The sequence below is a fragment of the Cyanistes caeruleus genome, chromosome 1 (genome assembly GCF_971803275.1).
Source record: "Cyanistes caeruleus chromosome 1, bCyaCae1.hap1.1, whole genome shotgun sequence".
NCBI classification, from domain to species: Eukaryota; Metazoa; Chordata; class Aves; order Passeriformes; family Paridae; genus Cyanistes; species Cyanistes caeruleus.
The window spans coordinates 1,052,784-1,080,116 of record NC_141701.1 but is presented as its reverse complement, the minus strand read 5'-3'; the positions used below and the strand labels follow the sequence as shown (position 1 = coordinate 1,080,116).

The 27,333-nt window shown below is 47.8% G+C and overlaps 2 protein-coding genes across 3 annotated transcripts; both read right to left on the bottom strand.

The window, feature by feature from the left end:
- Window positions 1-3,486: 3,486 nt before the first annotated feature.
- Window positions 3,487-21,073, bottom strand: ZFTRAF1 (zinc finger TRAF-type and ring finger containing 1). 2 transcript variants are annotated; one of them, XM_086875775.1, is made up of 4 exons: window positions 20,527-21,031; window positions 13,967-14,205; window positions 9,920-10,131; window positions 3,487-3,895 (listed from the first exon to the last, which is right to left on the bottom strand). In XM_086875775.1, exons 1-4 carry the CDS (start codon window positions 20,905-20,907, stop codon window positions 3,504-3,506), a joined length of 1,224 nt encoding a protein of 407 aa, XP_086731901.1. In that variant the 5' UTR covers window positions 20,908-21,031; the 3' UTR covers window positions 3,487-3,503. The 2 variants fall into 2 exon arrangements, with proteins under 2 accessions (XP_086731901.1, XP_086731907.1); XM_086875781.1 differs by lacking the exon at window positions 3,487-3,895 and adding an exon at window positions 5,298-5,612 and having other exon boundaries at window positions 20,527-21,073.
- A 1,868-nt stretch (window positions 21,074-22,941) lies between these two features.
- TMEM276 (transmembrane protein 276) lies at window positions 22,942-26,937 on the bottom strand. Its single transcript, XM_086875789.1, has 3 exons — window positions 26,900-26,937; window positions 26,164-26,266; window positions 22,942-25,032 (listed from the first exon to the last, which is right to left on the bottom strand). Exons 2-3 carry the CDS (start codon window positions 26,254-26,256, stop codon window positions 24,547-24,549), a joined length of 579 nt encoding a protein of 192 aa, XP_086731915.1. The 5' UTR covers window positions 26,257-26,266; window positions 26,900-26,937; the 3' UTR covers window positions 22,942-24,546.
- Between the last annotated feature and the right edge of the window lie 396 nt (window positions 26,938-27,333).

The window sequence follows — 27,333 nt, the reverse complement described above, 5'->3', positions numbered from 1 at the left end:
TTTTCCCACCGTTTTTATCCTTCTCAAGCCGATTTTTGATGGTTTCAAGACTTTTCTGTTGAATTCCCACAACTTTTGATGATTTTCAACCCATTTTTGACGGTTTCAATCCAATTTCCCCCTTCAAACCATTTCTTGATGGTTCCAAGATAATTCCATTAATTTCCCATCATTTTTTATGACTTTTGAGCCATTTTTGATGATTTTCAACCCATTTTCGATGGTTTCAAAACGATTTTTGTCACTTTCAAACCACTTTTGACACTTTCAAACCATTTTTTGATGGTTTCAGGCCAATTCCATTCGTTTTCCACCATTTTTGACAACTTTTGAGCCACTTTTGCTGATTCTCAACCCATTTTTTATGGTTTCAAGACAATTTTTGTCACTTTCAAACCATTTTTTGACGGTTTCAAGTCAATTCCATTCATTTTCCACCATTTTTTATGACTTTTGAGCCATTTTTGATGATTTTCAACCCATTTTTGACGGTTTCAAGCCAATTTTTGTCCCTTTCTAACCACTTCGGTCACTCTGAAACCGTTTTTTGAAGGTTTAAAGCCAATTCCATTCATTTTCCACCATTTTTGACAACTTTTGAGCCACTTTTGCTGATTTTCAACCCATTTTTGATGGTTTCAAGACAAATTTTGTCACTTTCAAACCATTTTTTGATGGTTTCAAGTCAATTCCATTCATTTTCCACCATTTTTTATGACTTTTGAGCCATTTTTAACGATTTTTCAGCCAAATTTTGTCGCTTTCCGACCATTTCCGACGGTTTCGAGCCGATTTTTTATGTCTTTCTGACCACTTTCGATGATTTTCCACCATTTTTTGCCACTTCCATGCCATTTTTGATGGTTTCAAGCAGATTTTGGTCACTTTCAAACCACTTTTGATGGTTTCAAGCCAAATTTTGTCACTTTCAAACAATTTTACAGTTGGAAGCCAATTCCATTCGTTTCCCACCATTTTTTATGACTTTTGAGCCATTTTTGATGATTTTCAACCCATTTTTGATGGTTTCAAGAAGATTTTTGTCACTTTCAAACCACTTTTGTCACTTTCAAACTATTTTTTTATGGTTTCAAGCCAATTCCATTTGTTTTCCACCATTTTTGACAACTTTTGAGCCACTTTTGCTGATTTTCAACCCATTTTTGATGGTTTCAAGACAAATTTTGTCACTTTCAAACCATTTTTTGACGGTTACAAGTCAATTCCATTCATTTCCCACCATTTTTTATGACTTTTGAGCCATTTTTGATGATTTTCAACCCATTTTTGACGGTTTCAAGCCAATTTTTGTCCCTTTCTAACCACTTCGGTCACTCTGAAACCGTTTTTTGAAGGTTTAAAGCCAATTCCATTCATTTTCCACCATTTTTGACAACTTTTGAGCCACTTTTGCTGATTTTCAACCCATTTTTGATGGTTTCAAGACAAATTTTGTCACTTTCAAACCATTTTTTGATGGTTTCAAGTCAATTCCATTCATTTTCCACCATTTTTTATGACTTTTGAGCCATTTTTAACGATTTTTCAGCCATATTTTGTCGCTTTCCGACCATTTCCGACGGTTTTGAGCCGATTTTTTAGGTCTTTCTGACCACTTTCGATGATTTTCCACCATTTTTTGCCACTTCCGTGCCATTTTTGATGGTTTCAAGCAGATTTTGGTCACTTTCAAACCACTTTTGATGGTTTCAAGCTGAATTTTGTCACTTTCAAACAATTTCTTTACAGTTGGAAGCCAATTCCATTCATTTCCCACCATTTTTTATCACTTTTGAGCCATTTTTGATGATTTTCAACCCATTTTTGACGGTTTCAAGCCAATTTTTGTCCCTTTCTAACCACTTTGGTCACTTTGAAACCGTTTTTTGAAGGTTTAAAGCCAATTCCATTCATTTTCCACCATTTTTGACAACTTTTGAGCCATTTTTGATGATTTTCAACCCATTTTTGACGGTTTCAAGCCAATTTTTGTCCCTTTCTAACCACTTCGGTCACTTTGAAACCGTTTTTTGAAGGTTTAAAGCCAATTCCATTCGTTTTCCACCATTTTTTATCACTTGTGAGCCATTTTTGATGGTTTTCAACCCATTTTCGATGCTTCCAAGCCAAATTTTGTCGCTTTCAAACCATTTTTGACGGTTTTGAGCCAATTTTTGCCACTTTCAGACCACTTTTGATGGATTCCCACCACTTTTTGCCACTTCTGAGCCATTTTTTATGATTTCAAGCCAAACTTTGTCACTTTCAAACCATTTCTTTACACTTTGAAGCAATTGCATTGGTCTCCCACCGTTTTTTCTGACTTTTGAGCCATTTTTGATGATTTTAAGCCAAATTTTGTCACTTTCAACCCATTTTTGATGGATTCCCACCACTTTCTGCCACTTTTTGATGCTCCCGAACCAAATTTTTGTCGCTTCCCGCCCATTTTTCCCCGTTCCCGTCCCGTCACCACCGACTTCCGCCGATTTCCGACCTCTTCTTTTCCTCTTCTTTCCGCTAAAATTCCTCCTTCCCTCGTTTCCCCCTGCCCAAGCACATAAAAAACCCAAAAAACCCAAAAAAACCAAAAAATAAAACCCCAAAAACAAAATAAAACAAAAAAATAAAACCCCAAAAACAAAATAAAAAACAACCAAAAAAACCTCCAAAAAACAAAACCAAACCAAAAAAGAAAATAAACTTTAAAAAAAAAAAAATCCTGAAAAACAAAACAAAAAAACAAAAAACTGAAAAAACCCTCAAAAACCGATAAACAAAACAAAAAACACAAAAAGCAAGAAACAAAACGAAAAACTAAAAAAACGCCAAAGAACACAGAAAACAATAAACACCCAAAAAAACAAGCAAATAAAACAAAAAAACACCCCAAAAAACAAACCCAAAACAGAAAACAAAAAACTCAAAAAAAAATTAAACAAACAAAAAAACCTAAAAACCTAAAAAAAACCTAAAATAACAAAAATGGAGAAGAAAAGCAGAAAACTCAGAAAAACAAAAAAAACAAAAAAAAAACCCAAAAAATAAATAATAAAAAAAATCCCCCCAAAAAATCCCCAAAAAAATCCCAAAAGCACAAAAAACAAAAGAAAACACCCCCCAAAAAAACCCCAAAATTCAAAAAAAATCCCCAAAAATCCCCAACAAAACCCCAACTAAAAACCCAAATAAAAACCCAGCAAAAGACCTTAAAAACCCCACAAATAACCCTAAAAAAAATCCCCAAAAACCCAAAAAAAACCTAAAAAATCCTCAAAAAAACCCCCAAAAAACCCCCTAAAAAACCCCAAAAAAATCCCCCAAAAAACCCCTAAAAATTCCAAAAAAACCCTAAAAAATCCCCAAAAAACCCCTAAAAAACCCCAAAATATCCCTAAAAAACCCCCAAAAAAACCCCTTCAAAACCCAAAAAAACCCAAAAACCTCCAAAAACCCCCCCCATAAAAATTTTATAAACCCCCCATAAAAAGTCATTTCCTTTATTATTTTTGGATCTGGAATATAAAAAGGCGCAGGTTGATGTTCTTGGCCGCCAGCAGTTTGTTGCACTCCACCGAATCGACGATGGGCAGCGCCATGTAATCGGTCTCGTTGCTCTCGTTGCTGAAGACGAAGTGATAAATCACCGGCTTGATCTTGACGTCGTCGTAGGGCCCCTCGAGGAGGAGGAAGGAGCATTCCATGGGGGAATTCACCTTGCTCTTGAGGATCAGCTGGAAGCTCAGCGTGCGCTTGCAGGAGAGGTTGGGGTTGCGCTCGGAGTCGTTGACGCGAGCCTTCAGCACCCACGTCTGGTTGAGGACGGTGAGGCGCGGGGTCTCGTAGTACAGGCGCGTGATGAAGTCGTCGGTGCGGTACGGGCGGAACTGGACCTCTGGGAGAAACGGAATTCCTGGAATTAGCACTGGATCCAAACTGGAATCACTGGGATGCTCCAAAGCCGGGATTCCAGTTCATCCCAGTCCATCCCAGTCCATCCCAGTCCCATCCCAGTCCCATCCCAGTCCATCCCAGTCCATCCCAGTCCCTCCCAGTCCATCCCAGTCCATCCCAGTCCATCCCAGTCCATCCCAGTCCATCCCAGTCCCTCCCAGAGCCCCCAGGGCAGGTTGGGCTCGGGGCACCGGCGCGTGATGAAGTCGTCGGTGCGGTACGGGCGGAACTGGACCTCTGGGAGAAACGGAATTCCCAGAATTAGCACTGGATCCTACGGAAATCTGCCGTTATTTGTCAAAAATCTGGGAATTTTCAATGGATCCTAACGGGATTTGGCATTAACCAATGAAATTCTTGGAATTATCACCGGTGCGGTACGGGCGGAACTGGACCTCTGGGAGAAACGGAATTCCCGAAATTAGCACTGGATCCAAAACTGGAATCACTGGGATGCTCCAAAGCCGGGATTCCAGTTCATCCCAGTCCCATTCCAGTCCCATTCCAGTCCATCCCAGTCCCTCCCAGAGTCCCCAGGGCAGGTTGGGCTCGGGGCACCGGCGCGTGATGAAGTCGTCGGTGCGGTACGGGCGGAACTGGACCTCTGGGAGAAACGGAATTCCCGCAATTAGCACTGGATCCAAAACTGGAATCACTGGGATGCTCCAAAGCCGGGATTCCAGTCCATCCCAGTCCATCCCAGTCCATCCCAATTCTTCCCAGTCCATTCCAGTCCCATCCCAGTCCATTCCAGTCACTCCCAGTCCATCCCAGTCCATTCCAGTCTATTCCAGTCCATCCCAGTCCCATCCCAGTCCATCCCAGTGCATCCCAGTGCATCCCAGTCCATCCCAGTCCATCCCAGTCCCATCCCAGTCCATCCCAGTCCATCCCAGTCCATCCCAGTCCATCCCAGTCCATCCCAGTCCATCCCAGTCCATCCCAGTCCCTCCCAGTCACTCCCAGCCCATCCCAGTCCATCCCAGTCCCTCCCAGAGCCCCCAGAGCAGGTTGGGCTCGGGGCACCGGCGCGTGATGAAGTCGTCGGTGCGGTACGGGCGGAACTGGACCTCTGGGAGAAACGGAATTCCCAGAATTAGCACTGGATCCTACGGAAATCTGCCGTTATTGGACAAAAAACTGGGAATTTTCAATGGATCCTAACGGGATTTGGCATTAACCAATGAAATTCTTGGAATTATCACCGGTGCGGTACGGGCGGAACTGGACCTCTGGGAGAAACGGAATTCCCGGAATTAGCACTGGATCCTATGGAAATTCACCGGTATCCGAGAAAAATCCTGGAATTATCGGCGGATTCTTTGAAAATCTGCCGTTATTGGACAAAAATCTGGGAATTTTCAATGGATCCTAACGGGATTTGCCATTAACCAATGAAATTCCTGGAATTATCACCGGTGCGGTACGGGCGGAACTGGACCTCTGGGAGAAACGGAATTCCCGCAATCAGCACTGGATCCAAACTGGAATCACTGGGATGCTCCAAAGCCGGGATTCCAGTTCATCCCAGTCCATCCCAGTCCATCCCAGTTCATCCCAGTCCCATCCCAGTCCCTCCCAGAGCCCCCAGGGCAGGTTGGGCTCGGGGCACCGGCGCGTGATGAAGTCGTCGGTGCGGTACGGGCGGAACTGGACCTCTGGGAGAAACGGAATTCCCGAAATTAGCACTGGATCCTACGGAAATTCACCGGTATCCGAGAAAAATCCCGGAATTATCGGCGGATTCTATGGAAATTGGCCGTTATTTGACAAAAAACTGGGAATTCTCAGCGGATCCTGACTGGATTTGCCATTATCCAACAAAATTCTTGGAATTATCTGCGGATCCCAATGGGATTTACTGTTATTTGACAAAATTCTTGGAATAATTAGCAGATCCTAATTGGATTCAGCGTTATCTGACAAAATTCCCACAATTAGCACTGGATCCAAAACTGGAATCACTGGGATGCTCCAAAGCCGGGATTCCAGTCCATCCCAGTCCATCCCAGTCCATCCCAGTCACTCCCAGTCCCATTCCAGTCCCATCCCAGTCCATTCCAGTCTATTCCAGTCCATCCCAGTCCATCCCAGTCACTCCCAGTCCATCCCAGTCCATCCCAGTCCATCCCAGTCCATCCCAGTCCATCCCAGTCCATCCCAGTCCCTCCCAGTCCATCCCAGTCCATCCCAGTCACTCCCAGTCCATCCCAGTCACTCCCAGTCCATCCCAGTCTGTTCCAGTCCATCCCAGTCCATCCCAGTCCATCCCAGTCCCTCCCAGTCACTCCCAGTTTTATCCCAGTCCCTCCCAGTCCATTCCAGAACCTTATCTGAGAAAATTCCCGGAATTATCAGCAGATCCTAACGGGATTTGCTGTCATCCGGTAAAAATTTGGGAATTATCGGCGGATCCCGGCTGGATTCGCTGTTATCCCACAGAATTCTTGGAATTAACAGCTGTATCCAAGAAAATTCCCGGAATTCTGAGCAAATCCCACCTGGATTTGTCGTTATCCTGAAAAATTCCCGGAATTCTCACAGGATCCCCTTTGTTTTCTTCGTTATCCGATGAAATTCCCAAACTTTCCCTGTCCCAAATTCCCTTTTTCTCTTATCCCATCCTAAATCCTGGGATTCCTTCCAGAATTCCATGAGAAATCCTGGATTTTGTTTTCCCACCAGCGCAGGAAAACCTCGGGAAAACCTCGGGAAAATCGGGAATTCCGACAGGAGAGCTCCAGAAAATCCCAAAATCCCGGTCGGGATCGATGCGGGCGGACGGGAATTCCCGGGAATTCCCAGAATTCCAGGATTTTCTGTATCCAATTGATTTTCTCAAAGCTGAGCAGGCTGGAAAAACCTTGGGAAAACCCAAAAAAAATCCACGGAAAACCCCAAAAACCTTCGGAAAACCCTGGAAAACTTTCGGAAAATCCCGGAAAACCTTCAGGAAACCCTGGAAAACTTTCAGAAAACCCAAAAAAACTTCGGAAAACTCTGGAAAATCTTTGGAAAACCCAAAAGAACCTTTGGAAAACTCTGGAAAATCTTTGGAAAAGCCCAAGAAAACCTTGGAAATACGTTGGAAAACCTTCAAAAAATCCGGGAAAACTTTGGAAAACCCTGAAGAACCTTCAAAAAACCTTGGAGAACTTTGGAGAACCCTCAGAAAATCCCAAAAAACCTTTAAAAAACACCAAAAAATCCCAAAAAACCTCATTGGAACCATCAAAATCTCCCGGAATTTTGCGGAATTCCCAGGAAATTCCTGGAATTCCGGCGTTTTCCGTACCGGTGTATCCGATCTTCTCCAAGCTGAGCAGGCTGAAGAAACCTTCAAAAACCTCAGAAACCCTTGGGAAAACCCTGGAAAAGCTTTGGAAAACTCTGGAAAACTTTCAGAAAACCCCAAAAAACTTCAGAAAACTCTGGAAAACCTTTGGAAAACCTCTGGAAAACCCTGGAGAACCTTCAGAAAATCCTGGAGAACCTTTGGAAAACCCTGGAGAACCTTCAGAAAACCCAAAAAAAACTTCAGAAAACTCTGGAAAACCTTTGGAAAACCTTTGGAAAACCTTTGGAAAACCCTGGAGAACCTTCAGGAAACCCCAAAAAACTTCAGAAAACTCTGGAAAACCTTTGGAAAACCCTGGAAAACCTTTGGAAAACGTTTGGAAAACCCTAGAGAACCTTCAGGAAACCCCACAAAACCTTCAGAAAATCCCAAAAAACCTTTGGAAAACCCTGGAAAAGCTTTGGAAAACCCTAGAGAACCTTCAGGAAACCCCACAAAACCTTCAGAAAATCCCAAAAAACCTTTGGAAAACCCTGGAAAAGCTTTGGAAAAATCTGGAAAACTTTCAGAAAACCCCAAAAAACTTCAGAAAACTCTGGAAAACCTTTGGAAAACCTTTGGAAAACCCTGGAGAACCTTCAGGAAACCCCAAAAAACTTCAGAAAACTCTGGAAAACCTTTGGAAAACCCTGGAAAACCTTTGGAAAACGTTTGGAAAACCCTAGAGAACCTTCAGGAAACCCCACAAAACCTTCAGAAAATCCCAAAAAACCTTTGGAAAACCCTGGAAAACCTTTGGAAAACCCTGGAGAACCTTCAGGAAACCCCAAAAAACTTCAGACAACTCTGGAAAACCTTTGGAAAACCCTGGAGAACCTTCAGGAAACCCCACAAAACCTTCAGAAAATCCCAAAAAACTTCAGAAAACTCTGGAAAACTTTCAGAAAACTTTGGAAAACTTCAGAAAATCCCAAAAAGACTTTGGAGAACCGTGGAGAAACTTCAGAAACCCCAAAAAATCCCTAAAAAAATCCAAAAAAAACCCCATCCCAACCATCAAAATCTCCTGGAATTTTGTGGAATTCCCAGGAAATTCCTGGAATTCGGGCGTTTTCCGTACCGGTGTGTCCGATCTTCTCCAAGCTGAGCAGGCTGAAGAAACCTTCAGAAAACCCCAAAAAACCTCCAGAAAACCCCCAAAAATCCCCAAAAAAACCCATCCCAACCATCAAAAACTCCTGGAATTTTGTGGAATTCCCAGGAAATTCCCGGAATTCGGGCGTTTCCCGTACCGGTGTAGCCGATGTTCTCGAAGCTGAGCAGGCTGAAGAAACCTTCAGAAAACCCCAAAAAACCTTTGGAAAACCCTGGAAAACCTTTGGAAAACCCTGGAGAACCTTCAGGAAACCCTGGAGAACCTTCAGAAAACCCAAAAAATCCCTAAAAAAATCCCAAAAATCCCCATTGGAACCATCAAAATCTCCCGGATTTTTTGGGAATTCCCGGAATTCCGGCGTTTCCCGTACCGGTGTATCTGATCTTCTCCAAGCTGAGCAGGCTGAAGAAACCTTCAGAAAACCCCAAAAAGCCTCCAGAAAACCCCCAAAAATCCCAAAAAAACCCCATCCCAACCATCAAAAACTCCTGGAATTTTGTGGAATTCCCAGGAAATTCCTGGAATTCCGGCGTTTCCCGTACCGGTGTATCTGATCTTCTCCAAGCTGAGCAGGCTGAAGAAACCTTCAGAAAACCCCAAAAAACCTTTGGAAAGCCCTGGAAAACCTTTGGAAAACCCTGGAGAACCTTCAGGAAACCCTGGAGAACCTTCAGAAAACCCAAAAAATCCCTAAAAAAATCCCAAAAATCCCCATTGGAACCATCAAAATCTCCCGGAATTTTTGGGAATTCCCGGAATTCGGGCGTTTCCCGTACCGGTGTAGCCGATGTTCTCGAAGCTGAGCAGGCTGAAGAAACCTTCAGAAAACCCCAAAAAACCTCCAGAAAACCCCCCAAAATCCCCAAAAAAACCCATCCCAACCATCAAAATCTCCCGGAATTTTGTGGAATTTTTGGGAATTCCCAGAATTCGGGCGTTTCCCGTACCGGTGTAGCCGATCTTCTCCAAGCTGAGCAGGCTGAAGAAACCTTCAGAAAACCCCAAAAAACCTTTGGAAAGCCCTGGAAAACCTTTGGAAAACCCTGGAGAACCTTCAGGAAACCCTGGAGAACCTTCAGAAAACCCAAAAAATCCCTAAAAAAATCCCAAAAATCCCCATTGGAACCATCAAAATCTCCCGGATTTTTTGGGAATTCCCGGAATTCCGGCGTTTCCCGTACCGGTGTGTCCGATCTTCTCCAAGGTGAGCAGGCTGAAGAAACCTTCAGAAAACCCCAAAAAACCTCCAGAAAACCCCCAAAAATCCCAAAAACCCCACTGGAACCATCAAAAACTCCCGGATTTTTTGGGAATTCCCGGAATTCGGGCGTTTCCCGTACCAGTGTAGCCGATCTTCTCCAAGCTGAGCAGGCTGAAGAAACCTTCAGAAAACCCCAAAAAGCCTCCAGAAAACCCCCAAAAATCCAAAAAAAACCCATCCCAACCATCAAAAACTCCCGGAATTTTGTGGAATTCCCAGGAAATCCCTGGAATTCGGGCGTTTCCCGTACCGGTGTAGCCGATCTTCTCGAAGCTGAGCAGGCTGAAGATGGAGTTGTAGAGCTGCATCTCCTTCTGGCGGCTCTGGTCCATCTCGTCCAGGATCTCCATCAGCTCGTTGCCCGTTTTGGCCGGGTGGGCGCACTCGGATTCGTGCACGGAGAGCTCGTGGAAAGGGCCCTGCCAGGGGCAGCCGATGCGCTTGTACTTGCACTGCGTCACCCTGAGGGGACAGCAAAACACACGGAATGGTTGGGAAAAACTCGGGAAAAGTTGGGGGAAATTGGGGAAAAATTGGGGAAAAATTGGGAAATAAATGGGAAAAATTTGAGGGAAAATTGGGAAAAAATTGGGGAAAATTTGGGGAAAAAATTGGAAAAAATTGGAAAAGATTTGGGGGAAAAATGGGGAAAAATTGGGAGAAATTTGGAAAAAAATTGAGAAAAATTTGAGAATAATTTGGGAAAAACTTGGGGAGAATTTGGGAAGAAATTGGGAAGCAATGGAGGTGGTGGAAAGGGCCCTGCCAGGGGCAGCCGATGCGCTGGGACTGGCACTGGGTCACCCTGAGGGGACAGCAAAACACACGGAATGGGGGGGAGAAACTCGGGAAAAGCTGGGGAAAATTTGGGGGAAAATTGGGGAAAAATTGGGGAAAAAATAGGGAAAAAATAGGGAAAAATTGGGAGAAATTTGGGGGAAAATTGGGGGAAAATTGGGGAAAAATTGGGGAAAAATTGGGGAAAAATTGGGGAAAATTTGGGGGAAAATTTGGAAAAAATTGAGAAAAATTTGAAAATAATTTGGGAAAAAATTGGGGAAAATTTGGGGGAAAAAATGGGAAAAAATTGGGGAAGATTTGGGGGAAAACTGGGAAAAATTTGGGAAAAAAATGGGAAAAAATTGGGAGAAATTTGGGCGAAAATTGGGAGAAATTTGGGGAAAAAATGGGGGGAAAATTGGGAAAAATTGAGAATAATTTGGGAAAAAATTGGGGAAAATTTGGGGAAAAAATGGGAAAAAAACAGGGAAGATTTGGGGGAAAACTGGGAAAAATTGGGGGAAAAAATGGGAAAAAATTGGGAGAAATTTGGGGAAAATTGGGAGAAATTTGGGGGAAAAATTGGGAAAAAACTTGGGGGAAAAATTGGAAAAAAAATGGGGGAAAATTGGGAGAAATTTGGAAAAAAATTGGGAAAAATTTGAGAATAATTTGGGAAGAAATTGGGGAGAATTTGGGAAGAAATTGGGAAGCAATGGAGGTGGTGGAAAGGGCCCTGCCAGGGGCAGCCGATGCGCTGGGACTGGCACTGGGTCACCCTGAGGGGACAGCAAAACACACGGAATGGGGGGGGAAACTCAGGAAAAGTTGGGGAAAATTGGGGAAATATTGGGGAAAAATTGGGGAAAAATAGGGGGAAAATTGGGGAAAAATTGGGGAAAAAATAGGGAAAAAATAGGGAAAAAATTGGGAGAAATTTGGGGGAAAATTGGGGGAAAATTGGGGAAAAATTGGGGAAAATTTGGGAGAAATTTGGGGAAAAATTTGGAAAAAATTGAGAAAAATTTGAAAATAATTTGGGAAAAAATTGGGGAAAATTTGGGGAAAAATTGGGAGAAATTTGGGGGAAAATTGGGAAAAATTGGGGAAAATTGGAAAAAATTGGGGAAAAATTGGGGAAAAATTGGGAGAAATTTGGGGGAAAATTGGGAGAAATTTGGGGGAAAATTGGGAGAAATTGGGGAAAATTTGGGAGAAATTTGGGGGAAAATTGGGAAAAAATTGGGAAAAATTTGGGGAAAAATTGGGGAAAATTTGGGAGAAATTTGAGGAAAATTTGGGAAAAATTGGGAGAAATTTGGGGAAAATTTGGGGAAAAGTGGGGGAAAAATTGGGGAAAATTTGGGAGAAATTTGGGGGAAAATTGGGGAAAAATTGGGGAAAAATTGGGGAAAATTTGGGGAAAAATTGGGGAAAATTTGGGAGAAATTTGGGGGAAAATTGGGAAAAAATTGGGGAAAATTTGGGGAAAAATTGGGGAAAATTTGGGAGAAATTTGGGGGAAAATTGGGAAAAAATTGGGGAAAAAATAGGGAAAAAATTAGGAAAAAATTGGGAGAAATTTGGGAGAAATTTGGGGGAAAATTGGGGAAAAATTGGAAAAAAATTGGGAAAAATTGGGAGAAATTTGGGGGGAAATTGGGGGAAATTTGGGAAATAAATGAGAAAAAATTGGGAGAAATTTGGGCGAAAATTGAGAGAAATTTGGGGAAAATTTGGGGGGAAAATTGGGAAAAAGCGGGGAGAAATTGGGAGAAATTTGGAAAAAAATTGAGAAAAAATTGAGAATAATTTGGGAAAAAAATGGGGAGAATTTAGGGGAAAAATGGGAAAAAATTGGGGAAGATTTGGGGAAAAAATGGGAAAAAATTGGGGAAGATCTGGGGGAAACCTGGGAAAAATTTGGGTGAAAATTGGGAGAAATTTGGGGGAAAAATTGGGAAAAAAATGGGGGAAAATTGGGAAAAATTTGGAAAAAATTGAGAAAAATTTGAGAATAATTTGGGAAAAAATTGGGAAAAATTTGGGGAAAAAATTGGGAAAAAATTGGGAGAAATTTGGGTGAAAATTGGGAGAAATTTGGGGGAAAAATTAGGGAAAAGTTTGGAAAAAAAATTGAAACAATTTTGAGGAAAATTCAGGAAAAATTAGGAAAAAAATGGGGAAAATGTGGGCAAAAAATGGGGAAAAAATTTTGGGAAAATAAGGGGAAATTGAGGAAAAATGGAGGAAAAGTTGGGGGAAAAATTGCGGGGAAAATTTGGGGAAAAACGGGAAAATTTTGGGGAAAAATTGGGGAAAAAGCTGGGAAAAAATTGGGAAAATTTGGGGAAAAACTGGGGAAAAACTGGGAAAAAATTGGGAAAAAATTTAGAAAAGGAGAGTGGGAAATTTGGGAGAAATGCAGAAAAAACCCACCCAGAATTCCCAAAAAATCCTCCCCAATTCCACTGAGATCATTCCCAGCCTTTGCCTGTCCTGGCCCTGCAGCTTCCGGTGCCGCTCCAGGAGGAATTTGGGGAATTTTTGGGAAAAATCCCAAAAAATCTGAAATAAAATCCCAAAAAATCCTCCCAAAAAATCACCAAAAAGTCCCACAAAATTTAAAAAAAAATTTTAAAAAAATCTGAAAAAAAATCTGAAAAAAATCCCCAAAAATCCGCCCAAAATAGAAAAAAAAAGCCCAAAAAAATCAAAAACAAATCCCAAAAAAATCCCCCAAAATTCCCCAAAAAATCCCAAAAAATCCCAAAAAAATAAAAAAAAACCCCAAAAAAATCCAAAAAAAATCCCCAAAAATCCCCAAAAAATCAAAAAAATCCCCCAAAAAAACCCCCAAAAATCATAAAAAATCCCAAAAAATCAAAAAAAAAAAAATCCCCAAAAAATCCTCAAAAAATAAAAAAAATCCCCAAAAAATCGTCAAAAATCCCAAAAAAATCGTCAAAAATCCCCAAAAAATCGCCAAAAATTCCCAAAAAATCCCAAAAAAATCCCCAAAAAATCGCCAAAAATTCCCAAAAAAATCTCAAAAAATCCCCAAAAAATCGCCAAAAATTCCCAAAAAATCCCCCAAAAATTCCCAAAAAAATCCCCCAAAAATCCAAAAAAATCCCCAAAAAACCCCCAGAAAAACCCCAAAAAATCCCTAAAAAATCCCCAAAAAATCAAAAAAAATCCCCAAAAAATCCCCAAAAAATCAAAAAAAATTACCAAAAAAATCTCAAAAAATCCCCAAAAAATCGCCAAAAATTCCCAAAAAATCCCCCAAAAATTCCCAAAAAAATCCCCCAAAAATCCAAAAAAATCCCCAAAAAACCCCCAGAAAAACCCCAAAAAATCCCTAAAAAATCCCCAAAAAATCAAAAAAAATCCCCAAAAAATCCCCAAAAAATAAAAAAAAATTTCCAAAAAATCCCAAAAAATCCCCAAAAATCCCCCCAAAAAAATCCCCAAAAATTCCCCAAATTCCCCCAAACCACCCCATTTTTCCCACCTGTCCTGGCACTCCTCCTTCTGGTGCCTCTCGAGCAGGGAGCGGGGGAACTGGCGCGCGCAGAAGCCGCACTCGGCGGGCAGCTCGCTGACCGCTTTCTCCACGGCCAGGTTGCGGCAGCACAGGCTCTTGGAGATCTCACAGCGACAGTTGGGACACGTGGCCTGCTCCTCCTTCAGCCGCGAATCCGCCAGCAGGTGGATGAAACAGCCGGCGCACATCAGGTGCCCGTTGGTGCACTGAGGGATGCAAAAATAATGGGCATTTTTAGGGGATTTTTGGGGATTTTTAGGGAATTTTTTGGGATTTTTTGGGGATTTTTTTTTGATTTTTGGGGGATTTTTTGGGATTTTTTTTTGATTTTTGGGGGATTTTTAGGGGATTTTTTGGGGATTTTTGGGGATTTTTTGGGATTTTTTTTTTATTTTGGGGGGATTTTTTTTGGATTTTTTGGGGATTTTTTGGGGATTTTTTGGGATTTTTTTTGATTTTTTAATGATTTTTTTGGGATTTTTGGGGATTTTTTTTTTTATTTTTAAATGATTTTTTGGGGATTTTTTGGGGGATTTTTTGGGGATTTTTGGGAATTTTTTTTGATTTTTTAATGATTTTTTGGGGATTTTTTGGGGGGATTTTTTGGGGATTTTTGGGAATTTTTTTGGATTTTTTAATGATTTTTTGGGGATTTTTTGGAGGATTTTTTTAGGATTTTTTGGCATTTTTTTCGGATTTTTTTTAGATTTTTGGGGGAGATTTTTTTTATTATTTTTTGGGGATGTTTTGGGATTTTTTTTTTATTTTTGGGGGATTTTTGGGGGATTTTTGGGAAATTTTTTGGATTTTTTTAATGATTTTTTGGGGATTTTTTGGGGATTTTTTGGGGATTATTTAATGATTTTTTTATTGCTTTTCAGGGTTTTTTTAGCATTTTTCTCTCATCTTTTTTCTTCATTTTCCCACCTTTTTTATCCCCATTTTTCCCCATTATTTATCCCTAATATTCCCCATTTCTCATCGTTTTTCCCCATCCCAATTTCCTGTTTTCCCATCTTTTCCCCAGCAGGTGGATGAAACAGCCGGCGCACATCAGGTGCCCGTTGGTGCACTGAGGGATGCAAAAATAATGGGCATTTTTAGGGGATTTTTGGGGATTTTTTGGGATTTTTTGGGGATTTTTTTTTTATTTTTTTGGGATTTTTTTGAGATTTTTTGGGGTTTTTCTGGGGTTTTTTTGGGGATTTTTTTGGATTTTTTGGGGATTTTTTTGGGAATTTTGGGGGGATTTTTTGGGGATTTTTTGGGGATTTTTTTTTTTTTTGATTTTTTTGGGATTTTTGGGGATTTTTTGGGGATTTTTGAGGGATTTTTTTTTATTTTTTGGGATTTTTTGGGAATTTTTTTTTTGTATTTTTGGGTATTTTTTGGGGATTTTTTGGGGATTTTTTGAGATTTTTTTGGGAATTTTTGGCGATTTTTTGGGGATTTTTTTGGGATTTTTTGGGAATTTTTGGCAATTTTTTGGGGATTTTTGATGATTTTTTGGGGATTTTTGACGATTTTTGGGGGATTTTTTTGGATTTTTTTTATTTTTTGGGGATTTTTGGGGATTTTTTTGGGATTTTTGGGGGATTTTTTTTTATTTGTTTGGGATTTTTTGGGATTTTTTTCGGTATTTTTGGGTATTTTTGGGGGATTTTTTTTTATTTTTTTAGTTTTTTGGGGATTTTTTTGGGGTATTTTTGGGGATTTTTTTTTATTTTTGGGGGATTTTTTTGGGATTTTTTTTTTATTTTTGGGGATTTTTTTTTGATTTTTGGGGGATTTTTGGGGGATTTTTTGGGATTTTTTTTCGATTATTGGGGGATTTTTGGGGATTTTTTTTGGATTTTTTGGGATTTTTTTGGGATTTTTGGGGGATTTTTTAGGGATGTTTTGGGATTTTTTGGGATTTTTTTTGATTTTTTGATGATTTTTGGGGGATTTTTTGGGGATTTTTGGGAATTTTTTTGGATATTTTAATGATTTTTTGGGGATTTTTTGGGATTTTTTAGGGATTTTTCAGGATTCTTGGGAATTTTTTGAGGGATTTTTCTGGGACTTTTTGGGATTTTTTTTGGATTTTTTAATGATTTTTTGGGGATTTTTGGGGGGATTTTTTTGGGATTTTTTGGGATTTTTTTTGATTTTTTAATCATTTTGGGGGGATTTTTTGGGGATTTTTGGGAATTTTTTTGGATATTTTAATGATTTTTGGGGGATTTTTTGGGATTTTTTTTTTTTTATTTTTTTTTTATTTATTTATCCCAAAAAAAATCCATGGAATTCCTTAAAAAAATGGGAATTCCCGTAAAAAAAGTTGGGAATTCCCATAAAAATTGATGGGAACTCGTAAAAAAATGAATTGGAATTCCAAAAAAATGATAAGAATTCCCAAAAAATCCATGGGAATTCCAAGAAAAAATGATAATTCCTTAAAAAAAATGGAAATTCCCAGAAAAATAAATGGGAATTCCCAGAAAAAAAAGTTGGGAATTCCCAGAAAATTCATGGGATTCATTAAAAAATCCACAAGAATTCCTAAAAAAAAAAAGGGAATTCCCAAAAAATCCACAAGAATTCCTAAAAAAAAATGGGAATTCCCAGAAAAAAAGTTGGGAATTCCCAGAAAAAAAGTTGGGAATTTCCCAGAAATAAATGGAAATTCCCCCCCCAAAAATGGGAATTCCCAGAATAAAAATTGGAAATTCCCAAAAAAAAGTTGGGAATTCCCCAAAAATCCACGGGAATTCCTAAAAAAAAATGGGAATTCCCAAAAAAAAGGTGGGAATTCTCCTCCGAAACGATGGAAAAAACGGGAAAAAATTGGGAATTTTGCCCGGAAAAGATGGGAATGGAGAGGGAGAGATCCTGGATTTCATTAATTAATTAGTGCTTCGTTAATTAAATCAATCCCTGAATTAATTAATCGAGGCCTGCATTAATTAATCCCAGGTTTAATTAAATCCTGGGATTAATAAATCCCGGATTTGATCCCATCCTGGGATTAATTCATCCTGGTTTTAATTAATCCCTGCTTTAATCAATCCCACAGTTAATTAACGAATCCCTGGGTTAATTAATCCCATCTTTAATTAGTCTCATTTTTAATAAACCCCACAATTAATTAATCAATATCTGGATTAATCAATCCCATCTTTAATCAATCCCACAATTAATTAATGAATCCCTGGACTAATTAATCCCATCTTTAATTAATGCCATCTTTAATTAATCCCATTTTTTATCAATCCTACAATTAATTAATCCCAGGATTAATTAATCCAAGTTTTAATAAATTTAATCTTTAATTAATCAACCCTTGGATTAATTAACCACAGTTTTAATTAATCCCATCTTTAATAAATCCCACAATTAATTAATCAATCCCTGGACTAATTAATCCCTGCTTTAATTAATCCCTGCTTTAATCAATCCCACAATTAATTCATTAATCCTTGGATTAATTAATCCCATTTTAAATTAATCCCACCTTCAATTAATCTCATTTTTAATGAATCCCACAATTAATTAACCAATCCCTGGATTAATTAATCAATCCCATCTTTAATTAATCACACCTTTAATCAATCCCACAGTTAATTAATCAATCCCTGGATTAATTAATCCCATCTTTTATTAATCCCAACTTTAATCAATTGTACGATTAATTAATCAATCCCTGGATTAATTAATCCCATCTTTTATTAATCCCATCGTTAATCAATTGTACGATTAATTAATCAATCCCTGGATTAATTAATCCCATCTTTAATGAATCCTACTTTAATAAATCCCACGATTAATTAATCAATCCCTGCATTAATTAATTAACCCCACCTTTAATCAATCCCACAGTTAATTAATCAATCCCTGCATTAATTAATCCCAGTTTTAACAAATCCCAGGATCCAACTGAAGACGAGATTAATCAATCCCAGCGTTACCAAACCCCAGGCGTAATCAATCGCTCCCCGCATCCGATCGATCGGCACCTCCCCCCCGGCCCAAGGGGGGCTTTGGTGGCCCAAGGGGGGGTTTGGTGGCCCAGGAAGGGTTTGGTGGCCCAGGAAGGGTTTGGTGGCCCAAGGAGGGGATTTGGTGGCCCAAGAGGAGACATCTGGTGGCCCTGAGGGGGGATTTGGTGGCCCAGGAGGGGACAGGGACACTCTGAAAGAGCTTTGGTGGCCCAAGGGGGGGATTTGGTGGCCCAAAAGGAGGGTTTGGTGGCCCAGGAGAGGACAACGAGTGGGTTTGGTGGTCCAAGAGGGGATTTGGTGGCCCTGAGGAGGGATTTGGTGACCCTGTGGGACGTTTGGTGGCCCAAGGGGGGATTTGGTGGCCCAAGGGGGGAGGTTTGGTGGCCCTGAGGGGGGATTTGGTGGCCCAAGAGGGGCTTTGGTGGCCCTGGGACGTTTGGTGGCCCTGAGGGGGGATTTGGTGGCCCAAGAGGTGCTTTGGTGGCCCTGGGACAGTTTGGTGGCCCTGAGGGGGGATTTGGTGGCCACGGGACAGTTTGGTGGCCCATGAGAAAGGTTTGGTGGCCCTGGGACATTTGGTGGCCCAAGAGGAGACTTTGGTGGCCCAGGAGGGGACAGGGACACTCTAGAGGGGCTTTGGTGGCCCTGAGGGAAGTTTGGTGGCCCACAATGGAGGTCTGGTGGCCCTGAAGGGACAAGCAAGGGTTTGGTGGCCCTGAGGGGGTATTTGGTGGCCCTGAGGTGAGGTTTGGTGGCCCTGGGACAGTTTGGTGGCCCTGAGGGGAGATTTGGTGGCCCTGAGGTGAGATTTGGTGGCCCTGGGACAGTTTGGTGGCCCTGGGACAATTTGGTGGCCCTGAGTGGGGGTTTGGTGGCCCTGGGACAGTTTGGTGGCCCTGGGACAATTTGGTGGCCCTGAGTGGGGGTTTGGTGGCCCTGGGACAATTTGGTGGCCCATGAGAGGCCTTGGTGGCCCAGGAGGGGGCTTAGGTAGCCCTGAGGGGTTTGGTGGTCCACGAGAGACGTTTGGTGGCCCTGGGACAGTTTGGTGGCCCTGAGGGGGTATTTGGTGGCCCTGAGGGGGGGTTTGGTGGCCCTGAGGTGACCGCAGAAGGGCCAGGGGGAGCCAGGAGGTGACAAAAACCCCCGGGGGTGACACTGGCTGTCCCCAGGGGGGGTGGCAGTGCCACCAGGGGGGTCCCAGTGTCCCCAAGGGGTGTCCCAGTGCCACCAGGAGTGACCCAGTGCCACCAGGAGTGACCCAGTGTCCCCAAGGGGTCTCCCAGTGTCATCAGGGGTGTCCCCATGTCCCCAATGAGGGATGGCAGTGCCACCAGAGCTGTCCCAGTGTCCCCAGTGCATGTCCCAGTGCCACCAGGATTGTCCCCAATGGGGTGTCCCTGTCCCCAAGGGGGTCTCAGTGCCACCAGGGGTGTCCCCATGTCCCCATTGGGGGGTGGCAGTGCCACCAGGGATGTCCCAGTGCCACCAGGAGTGTCCCAGTGTCCCCAGTGAGGGGTGACAGTGCCACCAGAGTTCTCCCAGTGTCCCCAGTGCAAGTCCCAGTGCCACCAGGGGTGTCCCCAGTGCAGTGTCCCTGACCCCAAGGGGGGATGGCAGTGCCACCAGGGATGTCCCAGCGTCCCCAGTGCAAGCCCCAGTGCCACCAGGAGTGTCCCCAATGGGGTGTCCCTGTCCCCAAGGGGGGTGGCAGTGCCACCAGGGATGTCCCAATGTCCCTAAAAGGTGTCCCAGTGTCACCAGGGGTGTCCCAGTGCCACCAGGGGTGTCCCCAATGTGGTGCGCCTGTCCCCAGGGGGTGTCCCAGTGCCACCAGGGGTGTCCCCATGTCCCCAAGGCGGGGTGGCAGTGTCCCCAGGGGTGTCCCCCTGTCCCCAAAGGGGTGTCCCAGTGCCACCAAGGGTGTCCCCAATGGGGTGTTCCTGTCCCCAAGGGGTGTCCCAGTGCCACCAGGGCTGTCCCCCTGTCCCCAAAGTGATGTTCCCAAGGAGGTGGCGCTGCCTCACCAGCGTCCCCATCCCCTCAGGGCCCTGTCCCGGTGCCACCCGAGCTCTGTCCCGGTGCCACCACAGCCCTGTCCCGGTGCCACCCGAGCCGTGTCCCGGTGCCACCCGGGCCCTGTCCCGGTGCCACCCGAGCCCTGTCCCGGTGCCACCCGGGCCCTGTCCCGGTGCCACCCCAGCCCTGTCCCGGTGCCACCCGGGCCCTGTCCCGGTGCCACCCGCGCCCTGTCCCGGTGCCACCCGGGCCCAGTCCCGGTGCCACCCGGGCCCTGTCCCGGTGCCACCCGAGCTCTGTCCCGGTGCCACCCGAGCTCTGTCCCGGTGCCACCCGAGCTCTGTCCCGGTGCCACCCGGGCCCTGTCCCGGTGCCACCTGGGCCCTGTCCCGGTGCCACCCGAGCCCTGTCCCGGTGCCACCTGGGCCCTGTCCCGGTGCCACCCGGGCCCTGTCCCGGTGCCACCCCGGCCCAGTCCCGGTGCCACCGCCGCTCGTGGCCGTGTCCCCAAGGCTGTCCCCGTACCTGATAGACGGAAGCCTTGGGCAGATCGAGGCACACGGTGCAGCAGAGCACGGAGTAGAGCCGCTCCTCCAGCTTCACGCTGCCCGCCGCCCCCTCCGCGCCGCCGCCGCCGCTCCCGGCCGTCCTCAGCCGCTTCTTGGGCGGCGCGTCGGGATCCGCGCCCGCCTCCAACAGCAGCGCCGCCGCTTCCTCGGCGCCGCCGCCTTCACCGCCGAGCGCGGCCGGAGCTGCGGGGCCGGGAGGAGCCGCGGAAGGAGCGGAGGGAGCGGCGGGGCCGCCGCCGGCATCGCGCTCCTCCGCCCCGGACATCGCCGCCATCGCCGCCGCCTCACCCCGCCGCCATCTTGGCCTCCCCTCACGGCTTCCCCTCAGAGGGTGCATCCAATCAGAGAGCGCGAGAGGCGGGGCGGGAAGGAGGGGAGCCAATGAGAGGGCGGAGAGGGAGGAGCGAAGGGTGAGGAGGCCAATGGGAAGGCGGGGTTTGGGTTGGGGGCGGGGACTTCAACGGCAGCGCCGTCAGCTGCCGGTGGAGGGGGCGTGGTCATATGACGTCACTGGGGAATGGACCAATGGGAAGGCTGAGCGAGAGTGGGAGGATCTTGAGGGGCGGGGCTTGTGGAGGGAGCGCGCGCGGGGCGGCGCGTGCTCGGGGCCACCAGTGCGGACCAGTTTGGGCCAGTGCGGACCAGTTTAGGACAGTAAGAAGCAGAGTGACACCAGTAAGGACCAGTTTGGGACCAGTTTGGACCAGCACGGACCGGTTGGGACCAGTATGGTCCAGTTTGGGACCAGTTTAGGACAGTAAGAACCAGTGTGACACCAGTTTGAGACCAGTTTCGACCACTTTGGACCACTGTGGGACCAGTTCGGAACCAGTTAGGACCAGTATGGACCAGTTTGGACCAGTTTGTGTTTGCCAAGTCCCCACCCCCCCCAGGGACCCCAAAGTGTCACCTCAGGGTGCTGTGACAAACCTGACAAAGCCCTCCCCCAGTGCCACCAGTGCCACACCGGTGTCACCATTGTCACAATCCCAGTGTCACCACCCCAGTGCCACCAGTGCCACACCAGTGTCACCATTGTCACCATCCCAGTGTCACCATCCCAGTGTCAACATCCCAGTGTCACCATCCCAGTGCCACCATCCCAGTGTCACCACTGTCACCATCCCAGTGCCACCATCCCAGTGCCACCATCCCAGTGTCACCACTGTCACCATCCCAGTGCCACCATCCCAGTGCCACCATCCCAGTGCCACCATTGTCACCATCCCAGTGTCAACATCCCAGTGTCACCATCCCAGTGCCACCATCCCAGTGTCACCACCCCAGTGTCACACCAGTGTCACCATTGTCACCATCCCAGTGTCAACATCCCAGTGTCACCAGTGTCACCATCCGACTGTCACCATCCCAGTGTCACCCCAGTGTCACCACCCCAGTGTCACACCAGTGTCACCACTGTCACCATCCCAGTGTCACCACCCCAGTGCCACACCAGTGTCACCACTGTCACCATCCCACTGTCACCATCCCAGTGTCACCATTGTCACCATCCCAGTGTCACCATCCCAGTGTCACCATCCCAGTGCCACCGGTGTCACACCAGTGTCACCACCCCAGTGTCACCATCCCAGTGCCACACCAGTGTCACCATTGTCACCATCCCAGTGTCACCACCCCAGTGCCACACCAGTGTCACCACTGTCACCATCCCACTGTCACCATCCCAGTGTCACCATCCCAGTGTCACACCAGTGTCACCATCCCAGTGTCACCATCCCAGTGCCACCGGTGTCACACCAGTGTCACCACCCCAGTGTCACCATCCCAGTGCCACACCAGTGCCACCATTGTCACCATCCCAGTGCCACCGGTATCACACCAGTGTCACACCAGTGTCACCATCCCAGTGTCACCATCCCAGTGTCACCACCCTAGTGCCACCATCGCAGTGTCACCATTGTCACCATCCCAGTGTCACCAGTGTCACACCAGTGTCACCGGTGTCACCATTCCAGTGTCACCATCACAGTGCCACCGGTATCACACCAGTGTCACCATCCCAGTGTCAGCACCCCAGTGCCACCATCGCAGTGTCACCATTGTCACCATCCCAGTGTCACCATCCCAGTGCCACATCAGTGTCACCACTGTCACCATCCCAGTGTCAGCACCCCAGTGCCACCATCGCAGTGTCACCATTGTCACCATCCCAGTGTCAACATCCCAGCGTCACACCAGTGTCACCATTGTCACCATCCCAGTGTCACCATCACAGTGCCACCGGTGTCACCATCCCAGTGTCAGCACCCCCAGTGTCACCATCCCAGAGGCACCAGTGTCACCACCCTGGTGTCACCACCCCAGTGCCACCACCAATGTCACCATCAATGTCACCAACATCACACCAATGTCACCAATGTCCTTTACTGCTGTCCCTGCTCCCGCAGCCACCCCAGTGCCACCACCAGTGTCACATCAGTGTCACCAATGTCACCTCAGTGTCACCAATGTCCTTTACTGCTGTCCCTGCTCCCGCAGCCACCCCAGTGCCACAACCAATGTCACCAATGTCACCTCAGTGTCACCAATGTCCTTTACTGCTGTCCCTGCTCCCGCAGCCACCCCAGTGCCACCATCAATGTCACCATCAATGTCACCAACGTCACCTCAGTGTCACCAATGTCCTTTACTACTGTCCCTGCTCCCGCAGCCACCCCAGTGCCACCATCAATGTCACCAATGTCACCAATGTCACATCAGTGTCACCCCAGTGCCACCATCAGTGTCACCAATGTCCTTTACTGCTGTCCCTGCTCCCGCAGCCACCCCAGCGCCCTCAGCAGCGCCACCCCAGTGCCACCATCAATGTCACCAATGTCACCAATGTCACCTCAGTGTCACCAATGTCCTTTACTGCTGTCCCTGCTCCCGCAGCCACCCCAGTGCCCTCAGCAGCGCCACCCCAGTGCCACCATCAGTGTCACACCAATGTCACCCCAGCGCCACCACCAATGTCACCTCAGTGTCACCAATGTCCTTTACTGCTGTCCCTGCTCCCGCAGCCACCCCAGTGTCACCACCAATGTCACCAATGTCACCCCAGTGTCACCATCAGTGTCACCAATGTCACCCCAGTGCCACCACCAATGTCACATCAATGTCACCCCAGTGTTACTATCAATGTCACATCAATGTCACCTCAGTGCCACCACCAATGTCACCCCAGTGCCACCCCAGTGCCACCATCACTGTCACCTCAGTGTCACCAATGTCCTTTACTGCTGTCCCTGCTCCTGCAGCCACCCCAGTGTCACCATCAATGTCACCAATGTCACCAATGTCACCGCAGTGTCACCAATGTCCTTTACTGCTGTCCCTGCTCCCGCAGCCACCCCAGCGCCCTCAGCAGCGCCACCCCAGTGTCACCATCGGTGTCACCAATGTCACCCCAGTGCCACCACCAATGTCACCAATGTCACCCCAGTGCCACCATCAATGTCACATCAGTGTCACCCCAGTGCCACTATCAATGTCACCAATGTCACCTCAGTGTCACCAATGTCCCTTTACTGCTGTCCCTGCTCCCGCAGCCACCCCAGCGCCCTCAGCAGTGCCACCCCAGTGTCACCATCAGTGTCACACCAATGTCACCCCAGTGCCACCACCAATGTCACCAATGTCACCAATGTCCTTTACTGCTGTCCCTGCTCCCGCAGCCACCCCAGTGCCACCATCAATGTCACCAATGCCACCAATGTCACCTCAGTGCCACCATCAATGTCACATCAGTGTCACCCCAGTGCCACCATCAATGTCACCAATGTCCTTTACTGCTGTCCCTGCTCCCACAGCCACCCCAGTGCCACCATCAATGTCACATCAGTGTCACCCCAGTGCCACCATCAGTGTCACCAATGTCCTTTACTGCTGTCCCTGCTCCCACAGCCACCCCAGTGCCACCATCAATGTCACATCAGTGTCACCCCAGTGCCACCATCAGTGTCACCAATGTCCTTTACTGCTGTCCCTGCTCCCGCAGCCACCCCAGTGCCCTCAGCAGCGCCACGCTGGCCGCCGCCCTCACCCAGGGGACGCCCCACGGTGGCAGCAGCTCGGTGTCCCCAAGTGCCACCAAGGCGGCGGCCAGCCCCGCGGGGACGCAGCCGCTGAGCGCGGCCAGGGCCAGCAGCGAGCCGGCCGTCAGTGCCACCGCCCCGCGGCCGGCCAGGCCCCGCGCCTCGGCCACCAGCGCCGCCGTCACCGCGGCCACCGCCGCCAGCGAGGACAGCAGCAGCGCCGCCGTGCCGCTGTCACCTCCCAGCCGGTGACAACCGAACGCCACCAAGGGCTGCGCCAGGAGGGTGCAGATCCAGGAGGGGGGAGGGGGCGTGGGGACATCGGAGAGGACATCGGAGGGGACAGAGGGACACAGGAGGGACACGGCGTCGGTGGCGGCGGCCAGAGCTTGGAGCAGGAAACCGGCGGCTGGGCCACCTGTCACCTGTGGGGACACAGAAATGTCACCTGTGGGGACACAGAGATGTCACCTGTGTCACCTGTGGGGACAGAGATGTCACCTGTGTCACCTGTGGGGACACAGAAATGTCACCTGTGTCACCTGTGTCACCTGTGGGGACACAGAGATGTCACCTGTGTCACCTGTGGGGATAGAGATGTCACCTGTGTCACCTGTGTGACCTGTGGGGACAGAAATGTCACCTGTGTCACCTGTGTCACCTGTGGGGACACAGAGATGTCACCTGTGGGGACACAGAAATGTCACCTGTGTCACCTGTGGGGACAGAAATGTCACCTGTGGGGACACAGAGGTGTCACCTGTGTCACCTGTGGGGACACAGAAATGTCACGTGTGTCACCTGTGTCACCTGTGAGGACAGAAATGTCACCTGTGTCACCTGTGTGACCTGTGGGGACACAGAAATGTCACCTGTGAGGACAGAGATGTCACCTGAAGGGACACAGAGGTGTCACCTGTGTCACCTGTGTCACCTGTGGGGACACAGAGATGTCACCTGTGTCACCTGTGAGGACAGAAATGACACCTGAGTCACCTCTGGTGTGACACAGGTGACACAGGACAGGTGACACAGGTGACACAGGACGGGTGACACAGGTGACACAGGTGACACAGGACGGGTGACACAGGTGACACAGGACAGGTGACACACGGAACCCGCCATGTGTCAGGGTCCCCCCCCCAGCACCAAGGCCCTGTCCCCAATGTCCCCAGAGCATCCCTAGCCCCCCAAAGTGTCCCCAAGGTGTCCCCAGGGTGTCCCCGATGTCCCCAAGGTGTCCCCAGGGTGTCCCTGATGTCCCCAAGGTGTCCCCGGTGTGTCCCCAAGGTGTCCCCAAGGTGTCCCCAATGTCCCCGAGGTGTCCCCAAGGTGTCCCCAAGGTGTCCCCAATGTCCCTGAGGTGTCCCCGGTGTGTCCCCAAGGTGTCCCCAATGTCCCCGAGGTGTCCCCAAGGTGTCCCCAAGGTGTCCCCGAGGTGTCCCCAAGGTGCCCCCAATGTCCCCGAGGTGTCCCCAAGGTGTCCCCAAGGTGTCCCCAAGGTGTCCCCAAGGTGTCCCCAAGGTGTCCCCGAGGTGTCCCCAAGGTGTCCCCACCCGTCTGGCGCGGATGGCGCAGCCCAGGCTGGTGACACAGAGCAGGACCTGGGCCAGGGCCACCCCGATGTCACCCTCGGGGGGCGGGGACATCGCCGGGGACCTGTGGGGACAACGGCGGGGTCACAGTGTCCCCTCCCCGACTGTCCCCAAAACCTTCCCAGTGTCCCCTCAGTGTCCCCAAACCCCCCCGATGTCCCCCCAATGTCCCCAAACCCCCCGATGCCCCCCCGATGTCGCCAAAGCCCTCCCGATGTCCCCAAAACCCCCCCAGGTGTCCCCAAATCCCCCCGATGTCCCCTCGGTGTCCCCAAACCCCCCCCAGGTGTCCCCAAACCCCTCCAGGTGTCCCCAAACCCCCCCAGGTGTCCCCAAACCCCCCCCGGTGTCCCCAAACCCCCCCCGGTGTCCCCAAACCCCTCCAGGTGTCCCCAAACCCCCCCCGATGTCCCCAAACCCCTCCAGGTGTCATCAAACCCCCCCCAGGTGTCCCCAAACCCCCCCAGGTGTCCCCAAACCCCCCCAGGTGTCCCCAAACCCCCCCCGATGTCCCCAAACCCCCCCAGGTGTCATCAAACCCCCCCCGATGTCCCCAAACCCCCCCCCGGTGTCCCCAAACCCCTCCAGGTGTCCCCAAACCCCTCCTCGATGTCCCCAAACCCCCCCCAGGTGTCCCCAAACCCCCCCCAATGTCCCCAAACCCCTCCAGGTGTCCCCAAACCCCCCCCCCCGGTACCTCCGAGCGCGCGCGCGGGGCCGAGGAAGGGGCGTGGCCAGGGGGGCGTCTCCGAGCGTGGTGATTGGCCGAGAGCACGGGTGGGCGGGGGCTACGGCACCATATATGGGCATGGCCCTGGGTGGGCGGGGAAATCACCGCGGAGGTGGGCGGGGCTTGGGGTGGGCGGGGCTAAACGGGGACGTCGTGCTGCGATTGGCTACTGGGCGTGGTTACGGGTTAATTAGCGATAATTAGGGCTGGGGTGGGGGATTGGGCGTGGTTTCGGGCTAATTAGGGATAATTAGGGCTGGAGAAGGGCTATAGGGTGTGGTTAAGGGGTGGGCGGGGCTAATTAAGATAATTGGGCCGGGTTGCTGGGCGTGGTCGCGGGCGGGCGGGGCTAATTAAGGTAATTAGGGCTGGAGGCGGGTACTTGGAGTGATTATGGGGTG

Bases quoted from the DNA above. Each gene is read 5' to 3' on its own strand.
- ZFTRAF1 (XM_086875775.1), bottom strand. From the start codon at position 20,907: ATGCACCCTCTGAGGGGAAGCCGTGAGGGGAGGCCAAGATGGCGGCGG. The intron at 10,132-13,966 runs GTGGGAAAAATG...CTGTCCCCTCAG, and splicing joins AAGGAGGAGTGCCAGGACAG to GGTGACGCAGTGCAAGTACA. The intron at 3,896-9,919 runs GTACGGGAAACG...CGTTTCTCCCAG, and splicing joins CGAGAAGATCGGCTACACCG to AGGTCCAGTTCCGCCCGTAC.
- TMEM276 (XM_086875789.1), bottom strand. From the start codon at position 26,256: ATGTCCCCGCCCCCCGAGGGTGACATCGGGGTGGCCCTGGCCCAGGTC. The intron at 25,033-26,163 runs GTGGGGACACCT...GTGTCCCCACAG, and splicing joins GCGCCATCCGCGCCAGACGG to GTGACAGGTGGCCCAGCCGC.